At 46.5% G+C, this 22,608-nt stretch overlaps 1 protein-coding gene across 1 annotated transcript in view; it reads right to left on the minus strand.

Moving 5' to 3' along the window:
• Nucleotides 1-9,668: 9,668 nt before the first annotated feature.
• LOC143810214 (cysteine-rich venom protein-like) overlaps nt 9,669-22,608 on the minus strand; it is a 46,941-nt gene continuing 34,001 nt past the window's right edge. The window contains exons 6-7 of the mRNA XM_077293087.1: nt 21,484-21,569; nt 9,669-10,453 (exon numbers count right to left, since the gene is read on the minus strand). Coding sequence (XP_077149202.1) covers nt 21,551-21,569 — 19 coding nt within the window. The 3' untranslated portion in view covers nt 9,669-10,453; nt 21,484-21,550. The remainder of the gene's footprint in view (nt 10,454-21,483; nt 21,570-22,608) is intronic.

Genomic DNA, 22,608 nt, shown 5'->3' on the forward strand with positions numbered 1-22,608 from the left:
TTATGTGTGGTGATGGGCCAGGATTATGAGTGGTAATGTTGTGGGAGGGATTATGTGTGGTAATGTGGTGGGGGGCAGGATTATGTGTGGTAATATGGTGAGGGGCGGGATTATCTGTGGTAATGTGGTGGGGGGCGTGATTATGCGTGGTAATGTGATGGGGGCAGGATTATGTGTGGTAATGTGGAGGGGGGACAGGATTGTGTGGTAATGTGGTGGGGGGCGCGATTATGCGTGGTGATGTGGGGAGGGGCGAGATTATGTGTGGTAATGTGGTGGAGGGCTGGGGTTATGTATCTTAATGTGGTGGGGGAGCGGGATTACATGTGGTGGTGTGGTGGGGTGGGATAATGTGTGGTAATGTGGTGGAGGCGGGCTTATGTGTGGTAATGTGGTGGGAGGCGGGATTATGTATGGTGATGTGGAGGGGGTGGGATTATGTGTGGTAATGTGGTGGGAGAGCGGGATTATGTGTGGTAATGTGGTGGGGGGCGGGATTATGCGTGGTGATGTGGTGGGGGAATGGGTTTATGCGTCTAAATATGGTGGGGGGCAGGATTATATGTGGTAATGTGGTGGGGGCAGGATTATCTGTGGTGATGTGATGGGGTGGGATTATGCGTGGTGATGTGGTGGAGGGGCGGGATTAGGCATGGTGATGTGGTGGGGGCAGGATTATCTGTGGTAATGTGTGGGGGGGCGGGATTGTGTGGTAATGTTGCGGGGGGCGGGATTATGTGTGGTGATGTGGTGGGGGGCGGGGTTATTTGTGGTAATGTGGTGGGGGGGCGGGATTATGTGTGGTAATGTGGTGGGGGGGCGGGATTATGTGTTGTGATGTGGTGGGGCGGATTATGTGTGGTATTGTGGTGGGGGGCGGGATTATGTGTGGTAATGTTGTGAGGGGGTGGGATTATGTGTGGTAATGTGGTGGGGGGGGCGGGATTATGTGTGGTAATGTGGTGGGGGGTGGAATTATGTGTGGTAATGTGGTGGGGGCGGGATTATGTGTGGTAATATGGTGAGGGGCAGGATTATCTGTGGTAATGTGGTGGGGGGCGTGATTATGCGTGGTAATGTGATGGGGGGCAGGATTATGTGTGGTAATGTGGAGGGGGACAGGATTGTGTGGTAATGTGGTGGGGGGGCAGGATTATGCGTGGTGATGTGGGGAGGGGCGAGATTATGTGTGGTAATGTGGTGGGGGGGCGGGATTACCTGTGGTGGTGTGGTGGGGCGGGATGATGTGTGGTAATGTGGTGGAGGCGTTCTTATGTGTGGTAATGTGGTGGGAGGCGGGATTATGTATGGTGATGTGGTGGGGGGCGGGATTATGTGTGGTAATGTGGTGAGAGAGCGGGATTAAGTGTGGTAATGTGGTGGGGGGGCGGGATTATGCGTGGTGATGTGGTGGGGGAATGGGATTATGCGTCGTAATGTGGTGGGGGGCGGGATTATATATGGTAATGTGGTGGGGGCAGGATTATCTGTGGTGATGTGGTGGGGGTGGGATTATGCGTGGTGATGTGGTGGAGGGGCGGGATTAGGCGTGGTGATGTGGTGGGGGCAGGATTATCTGTGGTAATGTGTGGGGGGGCAGGATTGTGTGGTAATGTGGTGAGAAGCGGGATTATGCGTGGTGATGTGGTGGGGGGCGGGATTTCGGGTGGTGATGTGGTGGAGGGTGGGATTACGGGTGGTGATGTGGTGGGGGTGGGATTATGGGTGGTGATGGGGTGAGGGGGCGGGTTTACGGGTGGAAATGGGGTGGGGGGGCGTTCTTACGAGTGGTGATGAGGTGGGGGGTGAGATTATGGGTGGTGATGGGGTGGGGGGGCGGGATTACGGGTGGTGATGGGGTGGGGTTTTTTATTACGGGTGGTGATGGGTGGGGGCGAGCTTACGGGTGGTGATGGGGTGGGGGGTCGGTATTATGGGTGGTGATGGGGTGGAGGGGCAGGATTATGGGTGGTGATGGGGTGGGGGGCGGGATTATGGGTGGTTATGTGGGGGGCGAGATTACGGGTGGTGATGGGGTGGGGGGCGGGATTACTGGTGGTGATGTGGTGGGGGGTGAGATTACGGGTGGTGATGTGGTGGGGGGGCGTTCTTACGGGTGGTGATTATTACGGGTGGTGATGGGGTGGGGGGTTTTATTACGGGTGGTGATGGGTGGGGGGCGAGCTTAGGGGTGGTAATGGGGTGGGGGGGCGGTATTATGGGTGGTGATGGGGTGGAGGGGCGGGATTATGGGTGGTGATGGGGTGGAGGGGCAGGATTATGGGTGGTGATGGGGTGGGGGGCGGGATTATGGGTGGTTATGTGGGGGGGCAGGATTACGGGTGGTGATGGGGTGGGGGGCGGGATTACTGGTGGTGATGTGGTGGGGGGTGGGATTACGGGTGGTGATGTGGTGGGGGGTCGTTCTTACGGGTGGTGATTATTACGGGTGGTGATGGGGTGGGGTTTTTTATTATGGGTGGTGATGTGGTGGGGGTGCATGATTACTGGTGGTGATGGGGTGGAGGACGAGATTACGGGTGGTGATGCGGTGGGGGGGCGGGATTACGGGTGGTGATGTGGTGGGGGGGCATTCTTACGGGTGGTGATTATTACGGGTGGTGATGGGGTGGGGGGTTTTATTACGGGTGGTGATGGGTGGGGGGCGAGCTTACGGGTGGTAATGGGGTGGGGGGGCAGTATTACGGGTGGTGATGTGGTGGAGGGGCGGGATTACGGGTGGTGATGGGGTGGGGGGCGGGATTATGGGTGGTTATGTGGGGGGGCAGGATTACGGGTGGTGATGGGGTGGGGGGGCGGGATTACTGGTGGTGATGTGGTGGGGGGTGGGATTACGGGTGGTGATGGGGTGGGGGGCGGGATTATCTGTGGTATTGTGGGAGGGCGGGATTGTGTGGTAATATGGTGAGGGGCGGGATTATGCGTGGTGATGGGGTGGGGGGCGGGATTTCGGGTGGTGATGTGGTGGGGGGCGGGATTACGGGTGGTGATGTGGTGGGGGGTGGGATTACGGGTGGTGATGGGGTGAGGGGGCGGGTTTACGGGTGGTGATGTGGTGGGGGGCAGGATTATGGGTGGTGATGGGGTGGGGTTTTTCATTATGGGTGGTGATGGGGTGGGGGTGCGAGATTACGGGTGGTGATGTGGTGGGGGGCAAGATTACAGGTGGTGATGGGGTGGGGGGGTGGTATTATGGGTGGTGATGGGGTGGAGGGGCGGGATTACGGGTGGTGATGGGTGGGGGGGTGGTATTATGGGTGGTGATTGGGTGGGGGGCGGCATTACGGTTGTTATGTGGGGGGGCGGGATTACGGGTGGTGATGGGGTGGGGGGGGCAGGATTACTGGTGGTGATGTGGTGGGGGGTGGGATTACAGGTGGTGATGTGGTGGAGGGCGGGATTACGGGTGGTGATGGGGTGGGGGGGTGGTATTGTGTGTGGTAATGGGGTGGGATTATGAGTGGTAATGGGGTGGGATTGTGAGTGGTGATGGGGTGGGGGCGGGATTGTTTGTGGTGATGGGGTGGGGAGGTGGGATTGTGTGTGGTGATGGGATGGGGGAGCGGGATTGTGTGTGGTGATGGGGTGGGGGGGCGGGATTGTGTGTGGTGATGGGGTGGGGGGGCGGGATTGTGTGTGGTGATGGGGTGGGATTGTGTGTGTTGATGTGAAGTGGGTTGGATTATGTGTGGTAACGGGGTGGGGGGCGGGATTACAGTATGTGTGGTGATGTGGTGAGCGGCGTAATTATGTATGGTGATTGGGTGGGGGGCAGGATTACAGGTGGTGATGCGGTGGGGGGGAGGGATTATGGGTGGTGATGTGGTAAGGGGGCAGGATTACGGTTGGTGATGTAGTGGGGGTTGTTCTTACGGGTGGTGATGGGGTGGGGGGCGGGATTGTGTGTCATTATGGGGTGGTGGGGCGGGATTGTGTGTGGTAATGGGGTGGGATTATGTGTGGTAATGGGGTGGGATTGTGTGTGGTGATGAGGTGGGGGGGCGGGATTGTGTGTGGTGATGGGGTGGGGGGGCGGGATTGTGTGTGGTGATGGGGTGGGATTGTGTGTGTTGATGTGGTGTGGGCGGGACTATGTGTGGTAATAGGGTGGGTGGCGGGATTATGTGTGGTGATGTGGAGAGGGGCGGGATTATGTGTGGTAATGGGGTGGGGGGCGGGAATATGTGGGTAATAGGGTGGGGGGCGGGATTGTGTGTGGTGATGTGTTGGGGGGCAGGATTATGTGTGGTGATGTGTTGGGGGCAGGATTGTGTGTGGTGATGTGGTGTGAGGCAGAGCTACTGTGCAGGGAACGGGATTAGCGAGTAATCACGATGCCTCTAATATATATACTGTAGATTTAGTTTTTATGCTTATTAATATCGTGAGTGTATTTTCATAATAAATTGCTTTCTTTCTAAAATATAGATTTTTCCGCTGCATCTCTTTTTTGACACAAGGCATCTATTTTTATTTATTTCTTTATTGTTTTGTTTTGATCTACTAATAAAATATTGTCTATTTTACTTTGGATATATACACTACATTTTTTTTAGTCTGGATTTTTTCAATCTTGTTTTTGTTTTGTTTTTAAGTAGATGACATAGTAGAGGGTGCAATAAACTATACCCACTGGTAGTCACCGGTAAATGGAATATTACCATTTTTCTACTTTATCTACGCATGCGATGTGTGTGACATGGTCAGAAACATGATGTTCAATTTATGAAGGCGGGACTCTGAAACTTGCAAAGCCTTTACTGTCAATGCAAGAACTGACAAAAAGTCAAGGGATTCCAGACACCTTGTATTAAACAAAAAGGAGGGCCTCATATACATTCTATTAAAATTGTTAGGTAGTGGGACTCCATTACTCATAAAGGATATGCACTAAGTGCAAAGGCAGACCAAAAATTGAAGAAGGAACTGCAATATAACCTGGTAGACACATAGACGATGGCCTCAGAAAACATTTTTTCCCATTTTTAAGGATCGGGACTCGACCTAGACTGGTAAAGTCAACGCACTAAATGTAAGGGCTGGAAAACATTTACTCATGCAATTTATATGAGAACTGTAGAGGAAGGCCTCATACACATCCTATAAAAATTGTGAAGGACGTCATCAGACACACCCTGGAAAATTATGAACTAGGTTCGCATACTGACCCTCTAAAAATTTTGAGTGAGGGCTGCCTAATACCTGTGTAAAAATGTTAATTAAGGGCCGCATGATGACTCTATAAAAATATAGAGCAAAAGCTTTGAAATTACCCTATAAAGATTTTGAGTGAAGGTTGCCTGATGACCCTGTAAAAATTAAGCTGGTTTGGGTAGTAAGCTCTTTACCGAAGACCGCAGGCAACCATCTTCTGTTCATCCTCAGCCTCCACCCCATTGTTACCCAATCCATGCTGAGAAAATGGGATGAGGCTGGGCTGGGTATTATCACCCTGTGTACTCTCTTCCTCCATCTCCACTGTTTCTACATGCAAACCTTCCACTTTAATTGTGAGCAGCGAGCGTTTGAGTAGACACAGAATCGGGATGGCTATGCTGATTTTTACATCAGTGCTGCTCACTATCTTCGTTGTTTCCTCAGAGTTTTGGGGAACCTCACAGATGTCAGACATCCATACCCACTTGTTGGTTAAAATGTGCAGAGGCTGAAAGGAATACCGGCACGATGATGTAGGCGACATTCAATTACTATGATCTGCTGCTCACAAAGCCTTGCCAACAGTAGAGTTTCAGCATGTGGTAAAGATGTAAACCAGTCGGCGTGCTGGCACCTGAAAGGTCTGCTGCAGCACTGCCAGACTGGCACAGCTGTAGCTGACTAGTGGATATACTGTAAGCACACATGCAACATAAATTCATAAATGGCTCAGGCAAATCTGGGTAGTTTTTCAGAAATAGCTGAACCACTAAGTTTAGCACGTGGTCCAGGCATGGTACCTGTGCGAGGTTGCCAACTTTCAAAGCCACCACCAGGTTATGGCCATTATCAAACATGATCATGCCTGGTTGTAGGTTCAGTTGCAAAAGTCACAGATCTGTTTGGTCTGTTATACCTTTCAACAATTCTGCAGCAGTGTGCTGTTTGAGTTTGAGCAAAGCCTGTTACGGCATCACCAAGGCAGTGCTGCAGTGCTTCCAGCATGTGACAGGTATGGACGATGTGCTCCTAGATGAAAATTTGGAGATGGAGGATATGGGGCAGGGATTTGTGGGGCTCAAACATCTGCAATTCTCGAAAGAGTATCAAGCAGTGGAGAGCATGCTCGCTCTTCCTTAATATCCACTGTTGCTGCAGACACCCAGGAGAAAATTAGGAGAATTGATAGGTAATCAAATAAAAAATGATCCCAGCAGGAGCACATCAGCAGAACAGCAGCTCATTATGAGCTGAAATCCCTTCACCTTAATCTGCTGTGTGTCAGCAGTGCAAGGTTTAAATGAGGGGTGAATGGTCAAGTATGAAGAAGTATGTGGATATTGGCTGCTAAAAATATGTTGAAAGAAGGCCATTTGGAGGACTGATGAAGAGTAAATTACCTTAGACATTGCTATACTTCAGTATGAGGTGTAAAAACCTTTTCTTTTGGATAGGAATGTAGAAAATTAAAAGCATTAAAAATCATAAGCTGCTGAGGCACAAGCTCTAGTGATGTCACTGGCAGAATGTTGTGCACTTGATCTGTATTACTCCTTCGGCCTCACTCAATGGTCTTCTACAGCCACCCACAAAGATGGCCACACAATGGACCTCATCTTCACCAGCCTCTGCTCCCTATCTAACCTCTCTAACTCACCTCTTCCTCTCTCTGACCACAACCTTCTCACATTCTCTTCCCTCTCCACTCCATGTCTACAATCTCCACCCCACAAACTTTCACACCCTCGCAGAAATCTTAAACACCTTGACCTACACTCATTCTCTGAATCCCTCCTCCCTCTCACAGATATAAGTTCCTTACTAGTGTTGAGCATTCCGATACCGCAAGTATCGGGTATCGGCCGATACTTGCGGGTATCGGAATTCCGATACCGAGATCCGATACTTTTGTGGTATCGGGTATCGGTATCGAAACAACATTAATGTGTAAAATAAAGAATTAAAATAAAAAATATTGCTATACTCACCTCTCCGACGCTGCCTGGACCTCACCGAGGGAACCGGCAGCGTTCTTTGCTTAAAATGCACACGTTTCCTGCCTCCCGTGACGTCACGGCTTGTGATTGGTCGCGTGCCGCCCATGTGGCCGCGACGCGACCAATCACAGCAAGCCGTGACGTAATTTTCAGGTCCTGAATGCCTAATTCTAGGCATTCAGGATTTTGAAATTACGTTCCGGCTTGTGATTGGTCGCGTCGCGGTCACATGGGCGACGCGACCAATCACAAGCTGTGACGTCACGGGAGGCAGGAAACGCGCGCATTTTAAAATTACGTCACGGCTTGTGATTGGTTGCGTGCCGCCCATGTGACCGCGACGCGACCAATCACAGCAAGCCGTGACATAATTTCAGGTCCTGAATGCCTAATTCTGCATTCAGGACCTGAAAATTACGTCATGGCTTGCTGTGATTGGTCGCGTCGCCAAAAACCCTAGTCCATGCCCTCATCATCTCGCCTTGACTACTGCAACCTCCTGCTCTGTGGCCTCCCCTCGAACACTCTTGCACCCCTCCAATCTATTCTAAACTCTGCTGCTCCAGCTGTACCCCGCTATTCCCCAGCTTCTCCCCTCTGTCAATCCCTTCACTGGCTCCCCATTGCCCAGAGACTCCAGTACAAAACCCTAACCATGACATACAAAGCCATCCACAACCTGTCTCCTCCATACATCTGTGACCTCGTCTCCCAGTACTTTCCTGCACCCAACCTCCAATCCTCACAAGATTTCCTTCTCTATTCCCCTCTTATCTCCTCGTCCCACAATCGCATACAAGATTTCTCTCGCGCATCACCGCTACTCTGGAACCCTCTACCACAACACATCAGACTCTCGCCTACCATCGAAACCTTCAAAAAGAGCCTGAAGACCCACGTCTTCCAACAAGCCTACAACCTGCAGTAACCATCGATCGACCAAACCGCTCCATGACCAGCTCTACCCTCGCCTACTGTATTCTCACCCATCCCTTGTAGATTGTGAGCCTTCGCAGGCAGGGTCCTCTCTCCTCCTGTACCAGTTATGACTTGTATTGTTTAAGATTACTATACTTGTTTTTATTATGTATAACCCTCCTCACATGTAAAGCACCATTGAATAAATGGCGCTATAATAATAAATAATAATAATAATAATTATAATAATATAAATAATAGTAATATTACAGGTTCTAACTACAGGCTGATTATAATGATAGAAATGTACTGCTATGTTCAATCTATGTATTAGAATTCTAGAGGGGAAATACAAGCTTTTTTCATTCTATAAAATTTATTAAAAAAATAATAATGAAAAAAACACTTTATAATTTAAAAAATAATGTAATTTTTAATGTGTTTTGTTTAAAAAATAAACATAACAAATCAGCAAATAACATGAACCTATTTGGTGTCCCTTTAAGGGAATCTGTAAATGACGTGATTGATATTTTTTCTGTCTTAAATTTATAAAAAATGCATTAAAACTGTTCAAAGGTTGCATAAATGCTGCATTCTTTCTGCTGCTTTTCTTCTGCAGGTTTCGCAACACACAATGCAATAACAATCTTCCTTGATTATTGCGTGTTCGCTGTGTTTCTTTTAATCCTTTTCCTCCTTACTTTATTCTATTTTTTGGCAGATATGAAGCAGAGTTTGAACTCATTTTATTAGAATGAAAAAGCTTTGATTCTGCGCTTAAAAATGAAACGTCATGAAATCTGCGCCTAATATCAGAAATCAACAAACATTATTTTACATTATTAAAAAATGAGTATTTATCTATATGCTTCTCTCTCCTCCTGCTTTACGAATGTTCTTTCTTTCCCTTTTCTTTCCTTGCCTTTCCCTTTCCTTTTCTTTCCCTCCTTCCTCTTAAATGTTTTATATATAAGGTATCTTATATGTGTATCGTTACCTCTTTCCCTTTCCCCTCATTAGCGCAACGCGGGAGAGAACTCATTTGGCTGAGTGAGAAAACTCTGATAGAGGTTCTAAGAAATTACTACTTCCAATACGTGGCGCTAGAGTTCCAATTCTTTTTCACACTGAAGTGTCTACTTGCATAATTGCCAGATGAATATTTCATGGCCTATAAGTCTCCTTTCACTGACTTGGCATTCTCCACAAGGAGAAACTTTAGCCTTATACCTTCTGTTTTTTTATATGTATTGCATTCAAGTACAATAATATAGTGGCAATTTTTGATGATGCCACTGTACATTAACATGGTATATTACGTATAGAATACATAAAGATCTGCACAACCTCTCCTGTACTCCAGGCCGTTTTAATTTCTGCACATTATTGACATTTTTAGCATTGTCTATGGGGTCAGCATAAGTTATTATATGGTAACTGAACATTTTCTTTCTAGCAATTGCGTCCATATTTGTGCAAGTACGTGGGCGTCCTTTATACAAAATCTAGGGTGCATCCTTGAATGAGGCCATACTACCCAAAAAATGAGACAAAAAAACAGCAGAGATTGATTAAAATATTAGTTTTATTTCTCCATTTTGGTTACACACATCATGAAAATCATATGGGAATCATAACATAGTTGTCCTTAGGGTAAAATGCTAAAGCACCACTCAAGCATTGTTTTTTTTGTATTTATTTCATTGCGTCAGTGGTGCTTAAAATCCTAGTCCCTGTCCCCTGTCTAATACTCACTTTCCAGCATTTTCATCTGTTTTTGCCGCTGCTCCACTCCGTCCCCTGCAGTTTGTGACATGCCCGGCTGCTCCAGTGTTTCATGGGGAGTGCCAGAGGTCACTAATCAATGTAAATTTAGGAGAACCTCGTTCTGCCTCCCACAGACTTGCATTGAGAGCTTGTGATGAAGCTTCTGACTTACGGCCAGTCTGACGCTGAGCACACAAGATGGGCCCGCAAGACCTGAGCAGTGCCGAAAAATGGTGAAGATGCCGGAGGGTACCAGAGGGTGAATATAAGAGAGGGGGAAGGTAGCTTACATAAAAAGCACCACTTCAGTGGTGAAAAAAACCCTAAAAAATGCTGGAGTGGTGTTTTAAATAACCGCTATTAAAATATGCAAATAGTGTAATAGTAAAATAAAAGATAAATCATCTGAACTCGTAGGGACACAATCTGCTTGGATGGGGATACTGAAGAGCAGAGGGGCACTTATTTTATCTCTCCTTTTGTGCACTGACAGGTAGCAGGGCAGCTGCCAATCAAAGATTTGTCAGTGACACAATTATTTTTAAAGTCTGGACAGTTATTAAAGAAGTCTTGATATCCACAAGCATTTGCTGAAAAAGAAACAAAAATAGTTTACAGTATTTTGAAAAACACAACAATAAAGAGATGGTCTCCTAAAAGAAAAAAATACTCCTCACAGACCCCCTCTGATAGCCTTTTGGGAGTGATCACAGGTTATAGAATTAATTGTGACTATGGATTACTGGGGCTTCATGTTATGCCACATTTCTTCTGAAGTTTATTGGTAGACAAATGTGTAGCCACATGAGGCTTCCCCATGATTATTATGAATTGTTAATGACTAGTAAGATACATACTCCTTTCACAAAAAGGAGTACTCTAATGAATAGAGTGCCGTAATGAATAGAATGCTGTAATGAATAGAGTGCTGTAGTGAAAGGAGTGCTGTAATGAAAGAAGTGCTCGAATGAAAGGTGTGCTGTTATGAATAGAGTGCTGTAATGAAAGGCGTGCTGTAATGAAAGGCGTGCTGTAATGAAAGGCGTGCTGTAATGAAAGGCATGCTGTAATGAAAGGCGTGCTGTCATGAAAGGTGTGCTGTCATGAAAGGTGTGCTGTAATGAAAGGTGTGCTCTAATGAAAGGAGTGCTGTAATGGAAGGTGTGCTGTAATGAAAGGCATGCTGTAATGAAAGGCGTGCTGTAATGAAAGGTGTGCTGTAATGAAAGGCGTGCTCTAATGCAAGGTGTGTTGTAATGAAAGGTGTGCTGTAATGAAAGGTTTGCTGTAATGAAAGGTGTGCTGTGATGAAAGGTGTGCTGTAATGAAAGGCGTGCTGTAATGAAAGGCATGCTGTAATGAAAGGCGTGCTGTCATGAAAGGTGTGCTGTAATGAAAGGTGTGCTGTAATTAAACGTGTGCTGTAATGAAAGGTGTGCTCTAATGAAAGGAGTGCTGTAATGGAAGGTGTGCTGTAATGAAAGGCATGCTGTAATGAAAGGCATGCTGTAATGAAAGGTGTGCTGTAATGGAAGGTGTGCTCTAATGAAAGGTATGCTGTAATGAAAGGTGTGCTGCAATGAAAGGCGTGCTGTAATGAAAGGTGTGCTGTAATGAAAGGCGTGCTCTAATGCAAGGTGTGTTGTAATGAAAGGCGTGCTGTAGTGAAAGGTTTGCTGTAATGAAAGGCGTGCTGTAATGAAAGGTGTGCTGTAATGAAAGGCTGTTATGAGCTGGTGGTTTAGGAGCAACATGGGACGTGCTCTGGAGGAGGTGGTACCTGTACTGACCGCAGTTCCTGAGCTTAACACAACACTAGAAGTAGCCGTGGGATGTTCCTGTCACTCCCTAGACACCTCGTCACAGCCGGAGGACTAACTACCCCTAAAGATAGAAACAGGAAAGCTATCTTGCCTCAGAGAAAATCCCCAAAGGATAGGACAGCCCCCCGCAAATATTGACTGTGAGTGGAGAGGGAAATGACATACGCAGAATGAAACCAGGATGTAGCAAAGGAGGCCAGTCTAACTAGATAAATAGAACAGGAAAGAATACTGTGAGGTCAGTATTAAAAACTAGAAAAATCCACCACAGAGTTTACAAAAATCTCCACACCTGACTAAAGGTGCGGAGGGTAAATCTGCTTCCCAGAGCTTCCAGCTTAACTGAATAAATCCATACTGACAAGCTGGACTAGAAAAAACATAGAAAGTACAGAAAGATTAAGTCCACAACAAGTGGACGGAAAAAGAACAAAACAAGGACTTATATTTGCTGAACTGGTCAGAATATCAGGGAAAGGGAAATCCAAGCAGAGATGTGAATCCAACCAGGAACCATTGACAACTGGCACAGGCTGAAGGATAGAACCAGGCTAAATAGTCGAGCCAGAAAGACAATCAGTGGAAGCAGCTGCTGACTACTAAATCCAAGGAGCAGCAGTACCACTTAAAACCACCGGAGGGAGCCCAAGAGCAGAACTCGCAAAAATGCCACTTACAAGCACCGGAGGGACCCCAAGAGCGGAATTCACAACAGTACCCCCCCCTTGAGGAGGGGTCACCGAACCCTCACCAGAGCCCCCAGGCCGATCAGGACGAGCCAAGTGAAAAGCAAGAACCAAATCGGCGGCATGGACATCGGAGACAACAACCCAAGAATTATCCTCCTGGCCATAACCCTTCCACTTGAAAAGATACTGAAGCCTCCGCCTCGAAAAACGAGAATCCAAAATTTTCTCCACCACATATTCCAACTCCCCATCAACCAACACCGGGGCAGGAGGATCAACAGAGGGAACAACGGGCACCACATATCTCCGCAACAAAGATCTATGGAAAACATTATGGATGGCAAAAGAGGCTGGAAGGGCCAAATGAAAAGATACCGGATTGATAATCTCAGAAATCTTATAAGGACCAATAAACCGAGGCTTGAACTTAGGGGAAGAAACCTTCATAGGAACATGATGAGACGATAACCAGACTAAATCCCCCACCCGAAGCCAGGGACCAACACACCGACGACGGTTAGCAAAACGTTGAGCCTTTTCCTGAGACAACGTCAAATTGTCTACCACATGAGTCCAAATCTGCTGTAAACTGTCCATTACAGAATCCACACCAGGACAATCAGACGGCTCAACTTGCCCTGAAGAAAAACGAGGATGAAAACCAAAATTACAAAAGAAAGGCAAAACCAAAGTAGCCGAACTAGCCCGATTATTAAGGGCAAACTCGGCCAAGAAAGGCACCCAATTATCCTGGTCAGCAGACACAAAGCATCTCAAATAGGTTTCCAAGGTCTGATTAGTTCGTTCAGTTTGGCCATTTGTCTGAGGATGAAATGCCGAAGAAAAAGACAAATCAATGCCCATCCTAGCACAAAAGGCCTGCCAAAACCTAGAAACAAACTGGGAACCTCTGTCAGACACAATATTCTCCGGAATGCCATGCAAACGAACCACATGCTGAAAAAACAATGGAACCAAGTCAGAGGAGGAAGGCAATTTAGGCAAAGGTACCAAATGGACCATTTTAGAGAACCGATCACAAACCACCCAGATAACAGACATCTTCTGGGAAACAGGAAGATCCAACATAAAATCCATGGAAATATGCGTCCAGGGCCTCTCAGGGACCGGCGAAGGCAAAAGCAACCCACTAGCGCGGGAACAGCAAGGCTTGGCCCGGGCACAAGTCCCACAGGACTGCACAAAAGAACGCACATCCCGCGACAAGGAAGGCCACCAAAAGGACCTAGCAACCAAATCTCTGGTACCAAAAATCCCAGGATGACCAGCCAACACCGAACAATGAACCTCAGAATTACCTTACTTGTCCATCTATCAGGAACAAACAGCTTCCCCACAGGACAGCGGTCAGGTTTATCAGCCTGAAATTCCTGAAGCACCCGCCGTAAATCAGGGGAGATGGCAGAAAGAATCACCCCTTCCTTAAGAATGCCAACCGGCTCAAGGACTCCAGGAGAATCAGGCAAAAAACTCCTAGAGAGGGCATCAGCCTTAACATTCTTAGATCCCGGAAGATACGAGACCACAAAATCAAAACGGGAGAAAAACAGGGACCATCGAGCCTGTCTAGGGTTCAACCGCTTGGCCGACTCGAGGTAAATCAGATTCTTATGATCGGTCAAGACCACAACCCGGTGCTTAGCTCCCTCAAGCCAATGTCGCCACTACTCAAATGCCCACTTCATGGCCAACATTTCCCAATTGCCGACATCATAATTGCGCTCCGCAGGCGAAAACTTTCTGGAAAAAAAGGCACACGGTTTCATCAAAGAACCATCAGAACTCCTCTGAGACAAAACGGCCCCTGCCCCAATCTCAGAAGCGTCAACCTCAACCTGAAAAGGAAGAGAAACATCAGGCTGACGCAACACAAGGGCAGAAGTAAATCGGCATTTAAGCTCCTGAAAGGCCTCAACAGCCACAGAGGACCAATTCGTCACATCAGCGCCTTTCTTTGTCAAATCGGTCAGGGGCTTAACCACACTGAAAAAGTTGGCAATGAAACGGCGATAAAAATTAGCAAAGCCCAAAAATTTCTGAAGACTCTTCACAGATGTGGGTTGAATCCAGTCATGAATGGCTTGGACCTTAACAGTGTCCATTTCTATAGACGAGGGAGAAAAAATAAAACCCAAAAAAGAGACCTTCTGAACTCCAAATAGGCACTTAGACCCCTTCACAAATAAAGCATTATCACGAAGGATCTGGAATACCATCCTGACCTGCTTCACATGAGACTCCCAATCATCGGAAAAAATCAAAATATCATCCAAATGCACAATCATGAATTTATCAAGATAATTGTGGAAAATATCATGCATGAAGGACTGAAATACAGAAGGAGCATTAGAGAGCCCGAAAGGCATCACAAGGTATTCAAAATGGCCTTCGGGCATATTAAATGCAGTTTTCCATTCGTCACCCTGTTTAATACAAACAAGATTATATGCCCCTCGAAGGTCAATCTTAGTAAACCAACTAGCCCCCTTGATCCGAGCAAGCAAATCAGAAAGCAAAGGTAAAGGGTATTGGAATTTGACCGTGATCTTATTAAGAAGGCGATAATCAATGCAGGGTCTCAAGGAGCCATCCTTCTTGGCAACAAAAAAGAATCCCGCTCCCAATGGTGACGAAGACGTCCGAATATGCCCCTTCTCTAAAGACTCCTTAACATAACTCCGCATAGCGGCATGCTCTGGCACAGACAGATTGAAAAGTCGGCCCTTAGGGAACTTACAGCCAGGAATCAAGTTAATAGCACAATCACAGTCCCTATGTGGAGGAAGGGAACTGGACTTGGGCTCATCAAATACATCCTGGAAATCCGACAAAAACTCAGGAACTTCAGAAGAGGGGGAAGAGGAAATTGACATCAAAGGAGCGTCACTATGTACCCCTTGACAACCCCAACTAGTCACAGACATAGATTTCCAATCCAGCACAGGATTATGTCCCTGTAACCATGGAAAACCCAGTACAATAACATCATGCAAATTATGCAACACCAGAAAACGGCAATCTTCCTGATGTGCTGGAGCCATGCACATGGTCAGCTGAGTCCAATACTGAGGTTTATCCTTGGCCAACGGCGTAGCATCAATGCCCCTCAAAGGAATAGGGCTCTGCAAAGGCTGCAAGGAAAAACCACAGCGCCTGGCGAATTCCAAGTCCATCAAGTTCAGGGCAGCGCCTGAATCCACAAATGCCATGACAGAAAAGGACGATATTGAGCAAATCAAGGTCACAGATAAGAGAAATTTAGGCTGTACAGTACTGATGGTAACAGACCTAGCAACCCTCTTAGTATGCTTAGGGCAATCAGAAATAACATGAGCAGAATCACCACAGTAAAAACACAGCCTATTCTGGCGTCTGAATTCCTACCGTTCTGCTCTAGTCAAAATCCTATCACATTGCATAGGCTCAGGACTCTGCTCAGAGGACACTGCCATATGGTGCACAACTTTGCGCTCGCGCAGGCGCCGATCAATCTGAATGGCTAGAGACATAGATTCGCTCAAACCAGCAGGCATGGGGAACCCCATCATAACATCTTTAAGGGCTTCAGAAAGACCCTTTCTGAAAATTGCTGCCAGAGCCTCCTCATTCCATTTAGTGAGCACAGACCATTTTCTAAATTTCTGGCAATATACTTCTGCCGCTTCCTGGCCCTGACACAGGGCCAACAAGGTCTTTTCTGCATGATCCACAGAATTAGGTTCGTCATACAATAATCCGAGCGCTTGAAAAAATGTGTCTACATTAAGCAATGCCGGATCCCCTGATTCAAGGGAGAATGCCCAGTCCTGAGGGTCACCACGCAGCAGAGAGATGACAATTTTAACCTGCTGAATGGAATCACCAGAGGAACAGGGTTTCAAGGCAAAAAACAATTTGCAGTTATTTTTAAAGTTCAAAAACTTGGATCTGTCCCCAAAAAACAAATCAGGGGTTGGAATTCTAGGCTCTAAAGCCAGAGTATGGACATAATCTTGGATACTCTGTACTCTTGCAGAAAGTTGATCCACACGAGAAAACAAACCCTGAACATCCATGCCAGCTCCAAAATCATGAACCACCCAGAGATTAAGAGGAAAAAAAAAGACAAAACAGACTGCAGAAAAAAAATGGCTCAGAACTTCCTTTTCCTTCTTTTGAGATGCATTTAATTCATTTTTGGCCAGTTGTACTGTTATGAGCTGGTGGTTTAGGAGCAACATGGGATGTGCTCTGGAGGAGGTGGTACCTGTACTGACCGCAGTTCCTGAGCTTTACACAACACTAGAAGTAGCCATGGGATGTTCCTGTCACTCCCTAGACACCTCATCACAGCCGGAGGACAAACTACCCCTAAAGATAGAAACAGGAAAGCTATCTTGCTTCAGAGAAAATCTCCAAAGGATAGGACATCCCCCCACAAATATTGACTGTGAGTGGAGAGGGAAATGACATACGCAGAATGAAACCAGGATGTAGCAAAGGAGGCCAGTCTAACTAGATAAATAGAACAGGAAAGAATGCTGTGCGGTCAGTATTAAAAACTAGAAAAATCCACCACAGAGTTTACAAAAATCTCCACACCTGACTAAAGGTATGGAGGGTAAATCTGCTTCCCAGAGCTTCTCCAGCTTAACTGAATAAATCCATACTGACAAGCTGGACTAGAAAAAACATAGAAAGTGCAGAAAGATTAAGTCCACAACAAGTGGACGGAAAAAGAACAAAACAAGGACTTATCTTTCAAACACTGTAAAGTAACACACTGGCGCTATGTATTGGCCTGTACCTTCAGCTGCAAGCATCTTGGCACGTAGTGTGCAACCCTGCCAACCAATATTAAAATTAGAATAAAATCAACAAACAGGTGCTGCGCTAGCAGGAGGAACTGTGACTAGGAATACATCTCAGTCACCTACCTCACTGTTATGAACTGATGTGTCCACTTGGGACAATGAGCTGCTGCAGACCGTCCTCTGCTATCTTGGAAGATCTGTGATTAGACAGTGCAGCCACGTAAACGATGCACTACCATCCGGGGAGCGTCCTCCCGTAGTGCTGAAAACCCCACCAGTCTCGCCGCTGTAGTGTCCGGCAGGCAGCTACGGCCGATAGCGCCGCCGTGCAGTGGCGTGGTGAGCGGGGGGCGTGGCTACTAGGTGACATCACCAGTCCGTATGACGGACACTAACAGGGGCCAATCCCGACGCGTTTCGAGGGTACCGACCCTCTTTCTCAAGCTTGAGAAAGAGGGTCGGTACCCTCGAAACGCGTCGGGATTGGCCCCTGTTAGTGTCCGTTATACGGACTGGTGACGTCACCTAGTAGCCACGCCCCCCGCTCACCACGCCACTGCACGGCGGCGCTATCGGCCGTAGCTGCCTGCCGGACACTACAGCGGCGAGACTGGTGGGGTTTTCAGCACTACGGGAGGACGCTCCCCGGATGGTAGTGCATCGTTTACGTGGCTGCACTGTCTAATCACAGATCTTCCAAGATAGCAGAGGACGGTCTGCAGCAGCTCATTGTCCCAAGTGGACACATCAGTTCATAACAGTGAGGTAGGTGACTGAGATGTATTCCTAGTCACAGTTCCTCCTGCTAGCGCAGCACCTGTTTGTTGATTTTATTCTAATTTTAATAAAGGACTTATCTTTGCTGAACTGGTCAGAATATCAGGGAAATCCAAGCAGAGATGTGAATCCAACCAGGAACCATTGACAACTGGCACAGGCTGAAGGATAGAACCAGGCTAAATAGTGGAGCCAGAAAGACAATCAGTGGAAGCAGCTGCTGACTACTAAATCCAAGGATCAGCAGTACCACTTAAAACCACCGGAGGGAGCCCAAGAGCAGAACTCGCAAAAATGCCACTTACAACCACCGGAGGAGCCCAAGAGCGGAATTCACAACAAAAGGCGTGCTGTAATGAAAGGCATGCTCTAATGCAAGGTGTGCTGTAATGAAAGGTGTGCTGTAATGAAAGGTGTGCTGTAATGAAAGGTGTGCTGTAATGAAAGGAGTGCTGTAATGAAAGGAGTGCTCAAATGAAAGATGTGCTGTTATGAATAGAGTGCTGTAATGAAGAGTGCGCTAATGAAAAAAGTGCTGTAATGAAAGACGTGCTCTAATGCATGGTATGCTGTAATGAAAGGTGTGCTGTAATTAAAGGCGTGCTGTAACGAAAGGCGTGCTATAATGAAAGGCGTGCTGTAATGAAAGGTGTGCTGTAATGAAAGGCGTGCTGTAATGAAAGGCGTGCTGTAATGAACGTCGTGCTGTAATGAAAGGAGTGCTCTAATGCAAGGTGTGCTGTAATGAAAGGTGTGCTGTAATGAAAGGCATGCTGTAATGAAAGGTGTGCTATAATGAAAGGTGTGCTGTAATGGAAGGTGTGCTGTAATGAAAGGCGTGCTGTAATGAAAGGCGTGCTGTAATGAAAGGTGTGCTGTAATGGAAGGTGTGCTGTAATGAAAGGTGTGCTGTAATGAAAGGTGTGCTGTAATGAAAGGCGTGCTGAAATGAAAGGTGTGCTGTAATGAAAGGCGTGCTCTAATGCAAGGTGTGTTGTAATGAAAGATGTGCTGTAATGAAAGGCGTGCTGTAATGAAAGGTTTGCTATAATGAAAGGCGTGCTGTAATGAAAGGAGTGCTCTAATGCAAGGTGTGCTGTAATGAAAGGTGTGTTGTAATGAAAGGTGTGCTCTAATGCAAGGTGCGCTGTAATGAAAGGCGTGCTGTAATGAAAGGAGTGCTGTAATGAAAGGTGTGCCGTAATGAAAGTTGTGCTGTAATGAAAGGAGTGCTGTAATGAAAGGTGTGTTGTAATGAAAGGCGTGCTCTAATGCAAGGTATGCTGTAATGAAAGGCGTGCTGTAATGAAAGGTGTGCTGTAATGAAATGTGCGATGATGTTCGTTCTTCATTTTCGAACATGACCATAACTTCAGGATTAGAAGAGAATTAATAGTTATGGGTCCAGAGGTGGCTGATAAGTCCTATCCGGGCCCTGAGTGTTTGCCCACATACGTGACATAAGGAAGCAGATGTGGTCAGTACACCAGATTCTACGTGTGCCTTGCGCACAGCACGCTTTCTTTCCGCGTCACAGATTTTCCTATCTTCAGCTGCACGTGCACCTTAGGTGATCCTGCCCCGCCAACCTGGATGATCCAGGGCAAGCTCTTCCCATTCATTGGTGTTGACTTCCAGGTTTTTGAGAGACACCTTAAGGCAATCTTTATAGCGCTTCTTCTGCCCCCCAACTGCTCGCTTTCCTTGGCACAGTTCCCATACAGCAGTTATTTCGGTAGTCGGCTGTCAGGCATTCTGACCACATGTCCAGCCCACCTGGCTTGGACTTTCAGCAGGAGAGTGTAAATGCTGCAGAGCCCAGTTTGTTCCAGAATTGCCGTGTCCGGGACATTGTCCTGTCCGGGACAAGGTGTGCTGTAATGAAAGTCGTGCTGTAATGAAAGGAGTGCTGTAATGAAAGATGTGCTGTAATGAAATGAGCGTTGTAATGCAAGGAGTGCTGGAATGAAACAAGAGCTCTAATGAAAGGTGTGCTGTAATGTACGTCGTGCTGTAATGAAGGGTGTGCTGTAATGAAAGGCATGCAGTAATGAAAGGTGTGCTGTAATGAAAGGTGTGCTGTAATGAAAGGCATGCTGTAATGAAAGGTGTGCTGTAATGAGAGAGCTTTAATGAAATGAGAGCTCTAATAAAAGGAGTGCTGTAATGGAAGGTGTGCTGCAATGAAAGGTATGCTGTAGTGAACGTTGTGCAATAACAAAAAGAGTGCTGTAATGTACGTCGTGCTGTAATGTACGTCGTGCTTTAATGTATATCGTGCTGTAATGAACGTCGTGCTGTAATGTACGTCGTGCTGTAATGAACGTCCTGCTGTAAAGAAAGGAGTGCAGTAACGAAAAGTAGGTTCTTGTGCTTGAAGCGTTACATTATTAAGGTGAGCAATGTGAAAGGTAATGTCGTGTAGATAATATACCTACTAGTTGTTATTAAGGTACATTACTTGACAATGTAAAATACAGCTGATGTCATGAGGGCAGGGTAGCTTACTGTCTTTATCAGATACATTACCTGGCAATATGAGGTGGATACAGTTCAAACTAATTCTATGGGGCAATGTGGTTTCTTGTGCTTATGAGGGTACATTATCTGGCTGAATTATGTGGGCACTGAGGAAGATAATGTTTGGGGAGGGGGGAAGAATATGGCTTCCTGTGCTTAAGAGGCTACTTTTCTGGCAATAGTATGTGGGGGCTGTTGAGGCTAAAGTTTGGGTGGCATTGTAGATTCCACTGTTTATGAAAAAAGTCACAGAGAAAAAAGCAGAGATGATTGCCTGCTGAGGCCTCCAAAACAAATGCACTGGCAGGGTGCAGCGGACCCGATTAATGATGGCTGAAACACAGGTGCAACAATACCGATGAAACAACCACTTTTAATCTAGTGTTGGCTGTTTGGTATTTCAGTTCCCAAAAAGATAAAAAATACTAGTCTGTATGTGGCATTATTCACACCTGCCAGTGCATTTACTTTGGAGGCCTGAGCAGGAAATCATCTCTGCTGTCTTCTCTGTGACTTTTTTCAAAATTTTTGGAGGATCTTTTAAGTCCTATTTTTGTGTCCCTGAGCTTTGTTTGATGTTTAGCGTTAGGAGATGTTTAGCGTTTGGACCTCTTTTTCTCCTCTTTCAGGTAACATTGGTGGCTTATCTACAGCATTACAGAATGCTGTAGATAAGCCCCTGATGACGGAGAGCTTACCTCACCATCGATTTTGGGGGTGACAGGTTCCCTTTAAATAGGGGGCAATGTGGAGGCTAGTGTGTTGGGGGCACCCTGCTTTTAAGGGTGAAAACCACCTAATGTAAATGATTGTACAATAAAGGTTATGGATGACAAGTACCTGTGATACTTCAATGTCAGCCTGTGAACCTCACTAGAACTGATGTTATTTAATTCTCTACACATCCCCAGTATCTGGATTATAATCAGAAACTGACAGAAATTACCAAATGGGAAAAAATGAAATAAAATGTAATATTTTTCCTATAAGAACTTACTGCAGAGATTGTTTTCACATGAATTGGGGCAGTCCTCACACGGCTTCCCTTCCTTCCAGGGATAAAGTCAGGAGCCTTTGTTTCCTCTTTAATTGGAAATATAAACGGCAGCATAATTATTAATACATATATGTTAACAGAGTAATTAAATGGCGGCCTAACACCTAAAATGTCCTTTCTAAATATCTATCTTTACACACTAACCACCTAATCAGCTTTATTCTAAAATGCCCTACACTTTCCTCTTATCCTGCTAATCCCTAAATATGCTTTTTTTTACTACATTTCCTGAGACTTTCCGCTTGAATGAAGTCTAAAATGTAACATCATAGGAGTTTGGGGCCACTTCACTGCAGCGTCTACCGCCCTTCCTCGTACAGGATATTATCAGAATGCGGCGCTGCAGTTACTTACTACAGTTTCTTGCATGGCCGCCTTCTGAAGATGTTCGGAATCTACAGTGATAGATGCTGTGGGAGATGTAAGTGCAGCACTGGCACTTTGCTTCTATCTCCTCTGCCGCAGCATTTATGACACAAGATGTCATCAGGGAGCAGAGATAGAAGCAGTGAGTGACTTCATCGCTGCCCCACAGCTTCTAGCAGCGCTCTCAAACAAGTCCTCAGCAAGTGGCGATGATCGAAGCAATGAGTGACACCAACGCCACCGCCTGATTCATTTGAGGACAGTGCTATAAGCTGTGGAGAGGTGCTGGTGTCAATGTCTGCTTCTCCAGCTGCTCCCTGCTAATAATTCATTTACAGGCAGTACTAGAAGCTGTGAGATGTCCTGTTCCAAGAGGGGCGATGAACACTGTGGGGAGTGAGTGCAGCCCCAGCGTCCTTATACTCTCAGATAATACACAGAGAGACTGTTCTCTGATGGAGATCGGAGTGTTCCGCTGCACTGCACTCGCTGAACATGGGAAACTGAGCACAAGGATGTTTTAACGTAACGTTCATTCTTCTAGGACCCCGAAATCCACTCTTGATGAATCTTTAATAGGGGAAATACGTACGCACAATGAATAGTGTACTTATTCCAGATAAGTAATGTGGACTCTTCTACTTTTGGTTTATGTATGTCATATGCACATTACATGTCAGGTGTGAGGCACTGACCCCT

Source organism: Ranitomeya variabilis, chromosome 2 (assembly GCF_051348905.1).
Source record: "Ranitomeya variabilis isolate aRanVar5 chromosome 2, aRanVar5.hap1, whole genome shotgun sequence".
Lineage (NCBI taxonomy): Eukaryota > Metazoa > Chordata > Amphibia > Anura > Dendrobatidae > Ranitomeya > Ranitomeya variabilis.